General features: G+C 39.0%; 1 protein-coding gene across 1 annotated transcript in view; it reads left to right on the top strand.

The window, feature by feature from the left end:
* TRIM66 (tripartite motif containing 66) overlaps positions 1-5,564 on the top strand; it is a 33,245-nt gene extending 27,681 nt beyond the window's left edge. The window contains exons 15-18 of the mRNA XM_010710922.3: positions 544-667; positions 1,877-1,951; positions 2,728-2,880; positions 3,476-5,564. Of these exons, the coding sequence (XP_010709224.1) occupies positions 544-667; positions 1,877-1,951; positions 2,728-2,880; positions 3,476-3,745 (622 nt within the window). The 3' untranslated portion in view covers positions 3,746-5,564. The remainder of the gene's footprint in view (positions 1-543; positions 668-1,876; positions 1,952-2,727; positions 2,881-3,475) is intronic.
* Positions 5,565-10,728: the final 5,164 nt, after the last annotated feature.

The following is a 10,728-nucleotide window of genomic DNA, read 5'->3' on the forward strand; positions in this document are numbered from 1 at the left end:
GAAAATAGATCTACTAGGAACAGTGCTTAGGCTCATGCAGAATTATGTCTATAATTACGTCTACTTGTTTTGGGGTACGTCTACCCCACATGCTTGTGCACAATAACTTTTGTGATAATGCTATTTTCTTTGATATTCCTTTATTACTTCCTTGATGTTTATTATCTAATGGATCAAGTTTTGTCTTATGATCCTATTGTTGGCTGTTTTTTCACATTGCTCGCTGTTAATTATTTTATTTGTTTTCAACAGCAGTTTGATGAATGCAGCTACACACATTTTGGTTATATGATTTCAAATGTTACCTATTTTTTTTTGTCTGTAACAAAAGCAATGCAATAAGTAAAATCTGAAATGACTGCATTTTGAGTTGTATTCCAATACCTTCAAGAGCATTTAATAGAACGGGCTTGAGATTTAATGTTATCTGCAGTTGTAATGTGTGTTAAAAATGAGAGTTTAAAATATAGTGATTTCTGATGTTTGTTGTTTGACAAAGTGGTGACCAATTCTTACACAGATTCTTGGTTTCTTATTTTGCAGGGGAGAATGGGTGTGTACACTTTGCCGTAATCCAATGAAACCAGAGGTAGAATATGACTGTGAAAACACACGCTATGCTCATAGTTATAATGCACAATATGGCCTTGATGACTATGATCAGAAGGTGGGAATAACTACATCCTGTTACTATATAGGAAAGGACATATGACCTCAGCTTGAGACTTTGTCACTTCATTGGAAAGTCAACTGTTTTGAGTTAGTTGCTCCTAGATGTTTCTGAGGATAATAAATACAACAGAAGAATTGTTAATATTCTCTTATGTTGTTTTGTTCTTTCTAGAAAATTGTTGTTTACTTCAAAATGAATGTGATGCAATAGAGAAATGAACAAGGAAGTCACATTTGGCAGCAGTGCATGCTTCTCTGTGTCAACTGTGCCTGGCACTGTGCCACCACATCTCTTTCTTTCAAGACTTGGCACGCTCTCAGACATCTGCTTAGGCCAGTTGCAAGGACATTTTCTGATGCGGGCACTTTTTGACTCTCAGCTGAATCGCAGTCAACTTACTGACTTCATACTGAACATTAATTACTTTTAGGATGACATCTAGGCACTGCTAAACCAGCATAGAGGAAATTTTATTCTTTTGTATCTTCATTACCAGTTTTCTCTTCCAAATCGCTTAGTAAGACTACCATTTCTTAAAGTCTGTTTGATGCTAGGAAGCTAAAGCTCCAAACAGATGTCCTGTGTATATTAGTGACAGCTGGACAGAGATACTGAGTTCACACTGCTGAGTACAGTTGCTGAGCTGGCACTGCACAAATGAAACCTAGCATTAGGCACTGTACTTAAGGGCACCAGCAATGGTTCTCAGAGCACTGCAGCAAGGCCTCTGAGCCACAGCACCACACAATTTCATCTGTGATGATTCCAGACCTGAGCTACATAAAGAGCTGGATGTGACTTCTGAGTGTTTATGTGATTCCTGTTTGCATTACAATGTGTACAGCTGACCAGAAATAGTCATGATCAGGGTGTTGATTTGTGAAATTCTTTTTAGAAAATGGGATTGGTTAGAAACTGTGTCAGTGAGGAATTCCCAAGAGTTTCCAGGAAGGACATATGCATGCAAAATACGTTAAAAAAAGCTTTTTTTTTTCCCCCCGTTTCTTTTACCATTCTCACTTTCTAAACTATAAAAGGCAACAAGGCATAACATCCCAGAGGTTAGAATGAAGCATGCCATTTTGCAATGAAAGTGTAAAGATTATGTAAAAAACTCCCCTTGTTGTTAGTAGAATTAACTAAGAACAAGGATGAAACTCACTTGTTTTGGATTAAAATATATTTCAAATTTGGCTTCTACAGAAGTGTGAAAAGCTGGTGCTTTCCCTGTTCTGCAGTAGTATGAGCCTCCCATTCCATGAACCAGTCAGCCCCCTGGTAAGTACTGAGCCCCTCTGTGTCAGAGAGAAGCCAAAGAATATTCTGGCACACATTGTGAATTAGAGAATTCAAAGAATTGCAAGAATTAGATTCTTGAAATTTTAACAGTGAAACAGAAAGTGGAACAAGTTAGAGGAGCAAAATAAGAGAAAAAGAGTAGGTAAACATGAAGGAACTCTGCAAATAACAAGATAAAAACCATTCTACCTAATAAAGCTTGCACTGATCTAATGGAATTATGTAATGTTATCTAACAAGTAAGTTTCGATCCAGAAAGATTTATGGAGAGAGAAATCCTGGCAGTTGGTGCCATTGAAAAAGACTTTTGCTGACCTTTAAGAAGAGCACATATTAGTATATTTTCAGTCACTCTTGGCAGATTGCTTCCCACAGTATCAGCTTCCAGTACCTCGGCACATTATTTTTATGAAGGCCTGGGGGAAATGGCAGCCAATTATCAGTGTTACATATATTATTGATTATGGTTAAATGATGACATTTCTATCTGGGATAAACTTTAGGAAGTGCAAATAGCACAGTAGTCATTGAAGTGTGTTATTTTCAAGACTGATCTTGCAAGCAAGCATCATTTAATCAAACCTAAAGGCACACAGGAAGAGAGTGTGCAAGTGTAGGTATCAGAAGACCAGAGTTCTCCTCTTTGCTGCAAGAAATCCTCTGCAGTGACTTCAATCCAAGCTTGGATAGAAGTCCCTGGAGAGAAAATGTTTTAATTAAAAAGGTAACGAACCTGTATTCTATTCGTATTGCAGGCTCAACATTATTATCAGATCATCAAAAGGCCAATGGATTTGTCAATCATAAGAAAAAAGCTGCAAAAAAAGGATAAGTTCCACTATTCTGCACCTGAGGAACTTGTGACTGACGTGCGTCTTATGTTTTGGAACTGTGCAAAGTTCAATTATGTAGGTTTCTAATATACATGGGTGAGGGAATTCAACATGGAGGGTTGTACTTAAAGCTGTCACAGTGGCATAGCACTACTGGTTCCATTGACATTGGGTGTAGGGTTGGGATAAGCAAGAGGATTAATCAATTTTATTCACTGGAAAGAACATATTTTTTTATTGATGACAGAAGTGGAGATAACATGCATCTGAGAGCTGGAGATGCATATGGTCTAAAATTAAAGAGGATATTTTAGCTGACAACTTTCTAGAGTGACGCCGAGTTTACTGTGAGAAACCATCTGTATCCAGAAGAATAGCTAGGAAAATTCAGGTGCATGGAAATTCATAAGTGATGGCAAATGCTATTCTTTCTAGTCCACTGCACATCTCTTTTCTTAGAGGTGCAGAATCATCTCCCTTAATAGCAGCATCTGGTTTTTACTTACACTGTTAATGCAGAGGGACTAATGGCCTGTAGAAAGAGTGTGGGAGACTAATGGAGACGAAGCAGAGAGAACCAAGAGAAGACATTAAGAAAAGGTGGGCATTTATTTCATCCTTGATGGTTTCTGTGTGCAGTAAGACTGAATGGTTATTTATTCTCTTACAGCCAGATTCAGAGGTTGCTGAGGCTGGACGATGTCTAGATGTATTCTTTGAGGGCAAACTGAAAGAGATTTATCCGGATAGGCACTTCCCCTCAGCGCAACAAGATGACAGTGACTGTGAAGAGTTGGAGAACCAGAACAGCAAAATGCCCCCCCAGGATTTTCACTGGCCATCACACGAACAGGAGTGGGTTCAACCTAAAAAGAGGCGACGCCACACTGTAAGATTGCAAAAACAGAAGCATTTGGTTGCTAAGTGGCCACCCTGCTAATTCTGTTTGCAGCTACTGATGGGAAGTTTTGACAGTGCTGTGTGGGAAAACTGTCAAGCTTCTATCACAGAAATGTGATCAGTTCTGCAGTTTTATGTCAAGATCCTCTCAGTGGGATAAAGTGTCAGTTGTGTATAAGAACGCGAGAATGAACAAGTGAAGTCTCTCAGGCCACGCAGTTATCTTCCTAGCAGAAAACTCTGTCAAGTTTTTGATTTTTTTTTTTAAAGACTAAGCCCTCTAGCTATTCACTGTTTGTTTCCTTTGTGCACAGGAAAGCGACAAAGCTAAAAGAATGACGTTTCAGACTGCTAACAACCTTCCTCAGGTGTGACCTGCTGAAGATACCTGATTTGCTAAGAGGAATCCAGCAGAATAACTGACAGAATTAAGGTGTGTGGGAGGAAAGCAAAGCGCTTGGGCTGTTAACTTATCTTCTCCTACTCTGCTGACCATATGCCTTATTTGTAGATCTTGTGGATAGATAACAGATCAGGAGTGTTTGATTCTGTCCATATGTTAAATCACGTGTACGTTTTGCAATGTTTACACTGAAGTACTGATGTTTTGGTGATAAATAATGATTAATAATAAAAGTAACATGCTAAGAATATTTAAAATTGCAGTACCATTTCATAATCTGTTCAACATGACATCTCTATTTTATAGAACACGGGTAACCATGTAATAATCTTATAATGACAGTGTGAATATCGGCCGTGCTTTGTGATAAATACAATGTGTGGTCATAAGACATAATCCTGTTGTCTTATTCAATGATGTTTCTGGGAGCTTGACTGCTCAAGGCCTATGGGATACAGTCTAATGTGATTATCTGATTAGCTGTTTCTTTTGAAGCAGAGCATTCTCATTAAGTGACTAAAGAGCTACTGCATTATGTGACACAGCTCTGTGTGAGCTGCTGCTGAGTGCACGCTGGATGCTCAGTTTGCAAGGAATGATTCTCCTGGTATTTAATTCGTGCTCTATAAGGCAGAGCAGAATTTTTGGGATCCTCAAAGGCAGCATTACTGCACAACCCAGACCAGTTGTTTTTCTTTAAAGCAGATCACTTTAGTAAGTTCACAATGGAGCAATTTACGTGGTTATAGAAGTGCCTATAAAATAACATCATGTACCCCTGATTTTCTCTTATTTCTGTTCATTTCTTGTAGACGCGATGATTAGCAATGCTAGAAGATGACAATAATGTATATGTGTAGAAGTTCATACAGGATGAAAGGATGCCTAAGCTTTTGTTGTCCTAAATTCTGCATCATACTGGCAGAACAACTCCAAGGGCTGAAAGGCAACAGTTCACTGGAGCAAAGGATAGAATGTAATTTGTAAAGCCTAAAGTGTAGAATAGGTAACAAAACATGGTGCCTGATCAGAGTAACGGTTTGCAAGCTACTCTCCACCTCTTCCAGAAGCAGATGAGCCAGACATTCACTTGCCAATGCTTTCTCCCCATGTATGTGAGGGGCATCTCCCTCTATAGAGCTCTGCCTAGCAGCTTAAGGCTGGGCTGTGCTCTGGCTCTGAGAGAGAAATAGATTGTTGTGGATCTCATACCCAATTAGAGTCCATTTTAATTACTGTCCTGTAAATAAAGATGATATTTTCAGCATAGGTTATAATGGGCTATTTGGTCTGGTAACCATGTATGTTATTTTAGAATAACACTTTAAAGTAAAGGTTTATATATGAAAGAGTAAGATGTGAATGTTATATTCTGCTGTCTGTGACTTCCTGTTTGCCATTAACCTGATGTTTTCTTTTCTTTGGAAAAATAAAGTTCTGGATATTATAAGCTGACTGGAAAACTGTGAGATCAAAGTGTGAATTCTTGTGTGCTTGCTTTCTGTCAAATCTGTGTTCTCAAAGCAGTAACTATCTTGGCACAACTGAATTAATCACCCTTATCTGTGTCTCCTTTTCTCAGCCGGGAATTAATTCCTGTGCTAAAGACTGATCTTTTAGCATTAGTGGCAGAAGAATGATATGCTGTATAGCTTTCAGCTGGTGGCAAAGGTGGGAATAGGAAAGACTCATCACTTTTATTTTTTTTTTCCTGAAAGAGTTGAATGAACAAGAACCTACTTCTCTTTCATAAAGACTGTATATTTGTAAACTGTATCATTAGTTTTGGAAAATGCCTGTTCTAATCAAATGTATCCAAGATATATTTTCCCCTCACTAAAAATAGAAGTGCACTAGTTTGTCATCATATGTAAGATATTGGTCAGGATAAGTTCTGGCAGGGCACTATGGCCTGACTTGTTTTTCTTGGGATTACTTCTTTAAGGCATAGCAACAGTTTCAGAAAGTATTTATGGTCTACAAATCATGCTGGAAAGGAAAACAAAAACTAAATTTGTAAGTGTGACTTCACATAGTTTCATACCCAAATCTGTGGGTGAGCAGCTTCAGAAAGCACTGCATGTTGTAAGCATAACATTATCCTTTTCAGAATATGCCCTAGGATTGCTGGCTTGATGTTTCTTCTGCTAAGCATCATACAACCAGGGCCTATAAATTCACAGGGAGTTTACTCTACAGAAACCCAATTACACAGTGATACTTGGTAAGGTGTGAAAGGAAGGATCTCCCTTCTAAAATCAAATAGCCCATGTGCCCCAAACAGAAGTGGTATGTTGTGTAGTTACTTCTTCCTCTATCACACAACCTGTTTCACAATTCTGAATAAATAGCAACAAGGAGGAATCCCTGAAGTTTTCCACTGGAGTACAGCAGAAACAAGTTCCAGGAGCATTGTGGAAACCCCAGTGAATGCACGAGGCTCCTGCAAATGCCACCAAGGCCACATTTTTTCCTTTTACCTTTAGTTACATGTGCAATAGGAAAATCATCTTTATGTTTCAGCAGTTGTGGAAGAGAATAATTGCACTTCAGTAACAGGTCTGTTGAAGAAAAAATGATGAGCTTGGAGTTTAAATGTATGTTAATGTTCCAGGGAACACAACACTTACTAGTGAGATGAGAAAACTATTCGAGTATACTTGATCAGAAGAAATCATAAATATAATAATAATAAAAAATTAACAAGAATATTCCATTGGCCAGTCAGACAATGCAAATGTTTTCCTGATTGGTTCCTCCTTGTTGGTTTATGGGAATATAAAACCACTGGCAACAACTTTCTGTTTGGAAGGCCTACTGACTTGAGGGGGGAGGAATCCCTCTTCCTTTGCATGGGTCACATCTGTGCTACTCCAAAGACAATTAAGATGTAATTAAGGCATAGGAAACTTTTAATCTTTGTATAGATGGGAAGAAGCAGACAAATTCTGGGGTGCACAGAAAATTCTGGGGTTTCTGAAAATAAGGTTCTTGAGAGGCATTTTTCTAGTAACATCTTCCTGCATAGGATGTGGTCGTAACATGCTTCCTTGTAAATTCTATCTCATGATATATATTTGCTGTAGGAAAGCCCTTTTTAGATTAAGAAGATAAGACATGCAAGTGTTTTTTTCACAGAGCAAATTGAGTGGGTAGTGTCTGACGGTCAGGGAGTATATAACTGTCCTTAGAGAGCATTCCAAATGGTTAATGGTTCCATGGAAGCAGCAGTACTGGTTTTTGGTTGTGCTGCAGATTGGTGGTCTGCAAGATGCTAGCTGGATCCTGGCTGTAATGTCTCAGACAATCATGTCTGTATTGAAGTGTTCCAGAGGCAGTCTGACGCTGAGGCAGCACTTGGTGCATTTGCTGTGATCATCAGTGACAGAACTCAGGTTTCCATTGCAGATGATAGAGATGTCACTTTGGTATTTAGGCATAACATAGATGCTAAGTTCTTAGATGCTAAGTTCTTAGATGTTCTGTGCTGAGATAATATATCTGTACTGTATTCTTATGCTCCCTTACCTGACGTCATGTGGTTAACACTGCTTGCCATACTCTAATGACTCATTGATGATGTTTCTCATTACAGACAGTCATACATTCACTTTAGATTTAAAAAATACCCATTTTTATTTACTAACATTGGACAGAAAATGAAGTATGTTTGAATATTTTACCTTGTTTACCTATCAGCCTGCTTTTCCTTCTGATGAAGTTAATAAGAGCAGGAGTTGTTCCTGCACCTCTTATGAACTCAGTACTGCTCGTTATTTCTTTATTTTACAGCAAAATTCCTAGGATTATTCATGTGGCACAGTACGAGGTGAATTGGGAATTTTTTGAGACCCCTTTTTGGAAGTTTACAGTGAAAACAAGGTAAAGCATTCAAACTAGGCCTAATCATTTCAGGCACTGAATTACGGAGCCTAACGTGGTATGGGATCTAGAAAATGTCACTGTAGAACAATCAGGAGAAAGCAGCAGAACAGTGCTATCCTTAGACATTGAAAATAAAACTTTCATTATAAACTGTGTTGTATTAAGAAAGATAAAGAGGTGGAGACGATAGCTCTAATGCAGAAGTGTTCATAGAATCACAGAATGGCTTGAGTTGGAAGGGCCCTCAAGGATCATCAAGCTCCAACCTCTCAACACAGGCAGGGCTGCCTACTGCTAGATGAAGTACTAGCTCAGATTGCCCAACCTGGCCTTAAACACCTCTAGGGACAGAGCATCTACAGCTTGTTCCAGCCCTGATATCTAAATCGTTCTGTAAATGACAGAATTTAAAAAAACCCTACAGGATATTTTATTCTACTTTTGTTTTTTTGTTAAAAAAACAAAACCAAACAAAAAACAATACAAAACAACAACAAAAAAAAAGCAATCCAAAAACCAAAACAGCTCCAAACAATATAGAGCTTAGATGAAGTGAAATTCAATTCAGAATTCATCCTGACTTCCCACTCAAACTCTGCATTGCATGTAATCACATACAACTGTAAGTACCTCGGGCACCTGCAGTGCAATATATTAGCACACATAGCTGGGCTTTGGCTTATGACATTTAATAACATTTAAAAAAGTTAGTGCAATAAGTGCATGCTGGACACTCCTCTGTTTCATCTTCCCTGTGTTCTCTGAGGGCTTTGGAAACGTTGGTAAGACAGCTCCTATTCGTGTCTGATGTGCTTATGAATATGTCAGCAGTGAAAAATAACATGTTCAGGAAGTTTTACCCTGTGAAGGGAATGGGGCAGTGCACAGTCCCCCAGTGCACACCTCCTGTTGTCTTACAGCAAGCAAACAGTGGTGCTGGCCTGGACAATGTGGGTGCTTAAATACCATCACTGGCTAGGTGAGGTTATCTCTGAGTTATTACAGAAAGGATGGATTATCTCCAGGGAACAGAGTTCATAAAGGCTTCCCAGAAGTAATTTTCCCTACTATTCAAGAGAAATGAACACCTTCATCTTTCTCTTCTGATCATATATATATATATATATCTCAAAAACCTCTGCAGTTGCTGACTGGTAGGAGTCTGCTGGGCAAGGAAATCACAGCGGAGATCTCTTGATGTGGCAGTTTCACCAATTGTTTGTAGCTCTTGCATCACATCTGTAGCTCTTCCCAGCCTGGTAGTGCTGTGCTATGTTGCGTCAGAGCAGCAGAGCTCTAGCTCTCTGCAAGAGATGGGGAAGATATCTACAAATCATTCTGCATTTATGGCATTTTACTACTTCTAAATAACATGTCTGCTTTACAAATAATTTTATGTTGATTGCATCACCTCTTTCCACTGTTCATCCTTCTCATTTTGAGTTAAGTTCTCCTGCATTATTAATTCCGTGGCCGGTAATTAAATGATTGGCTGATCAAATTGTTCCCCCAAGAGTACCTGGGTAAGTGCATTGAAGGCTGATTGATTTAACTGAGGTCACGCAGTTTAGCTTTCCAACTCAGCATTACGAAGGATGGGAAACAAAGGAACAGATGGATGGCAGGAGGAAATGACTGCTGAGCTGGGGCTCAGGTTTTCCCTTTGGATCCCCGGTGGTAGAGCAATGCGCAGCTTGGGTGGGCAAGCTGCTGGGCTGGCAGAGTTGGTACCCCTAAAGCAAGGCTGTTAGCTCCCTCTGCTGAGTTGCTGCATGATTTTAGCTGCTGTAAGTGACAGGCACTTTAGCTCCCAGAAGTTCCAGTGTCATTGTGCGTTCTGGTTCTGATGTGGTTTCTTTCCCGGTGAAGTAGCTACCTAGCTTTATGGTCTCCTCTAGCTTAAAATCTGTACAGTCCTTTACAAAGATAAATATATGTATTTATAACAGGGAATCAAACTGTAACGTGGCAGATGAGTATAAGCACTTTAGGTAAGACCTCCATAAAGCCATAATAACAGCCATCTGTTTCGCCTTAAGTATCCTGTGGGAAACAGTTAGTGCTTATATATCTTTTGATAGTTCTCTCTCAATCTGGTATTATGGGGAAAGAGGGAAAATAATTTTTTCCCTGGTTTTCTTTCCTGAAAAAAGATAGTGCTTAAATTTGAATAGATGAGAGAGCAAACCTGAAAGTGTTTGTCAAATAACCTTTATTTGTATATAGTATCAAAACATTATGGAGTTTTCCGAAGCCTTTATGCACCAAGGCAGAAAGAGAAGATAGAATGCAACTATTAGTGAAGCTATGGCTACATAAATAGACATTAATGATAAATAAACACGTAATATTTCTTAAAAGTGCACGGAGTTGCATCAAAGCTGATGGCTATAAAAGCAGCATTGCAAATATCTGTAAAATGCATGGAGAAGTTACACAAATCAGCCTTACTGTTGTGACCAGGCAGTTCTGTGATTATTGAGCCAGGTTCTCATCTAGGGTAACTCTGTGAATACCTCAGAGAAGGACTTGGAAAAGCCATTCACCCATGTGGCAGGAGGGAGGAACTGACTCTGATATGTCTGTAGCCAAAAACGGAACTGACTTGAGACTGCACGTGAAAAAGAACTGGTCTAAGGGAGCTCGTTTACTGGTGTGTTGATGTGTTCTTTGTTTTGAGCACTTGTTGATACTTGTTTCATGTTGGCTGTATTAAGATATATGGCACTGCACAC

Source organism: Meleagris gallopavo, chromosome 5, assembly GCF_000146605.3.
Source record: "Meleagris gallopavo isolate NT-WF06-2002-E0010 breed Aviagen turkey brand Nicholas breeding stock chromosome 5, Turkey_5.1, whole genome shotgun sequence".
Taxonomy (NCBI): domain Eukaryota; kingdom Metazoa; phylum Chordata; class Aves; order Galliformes; family Phasianidae; genus Meleagris; species Meleagris gallopavo.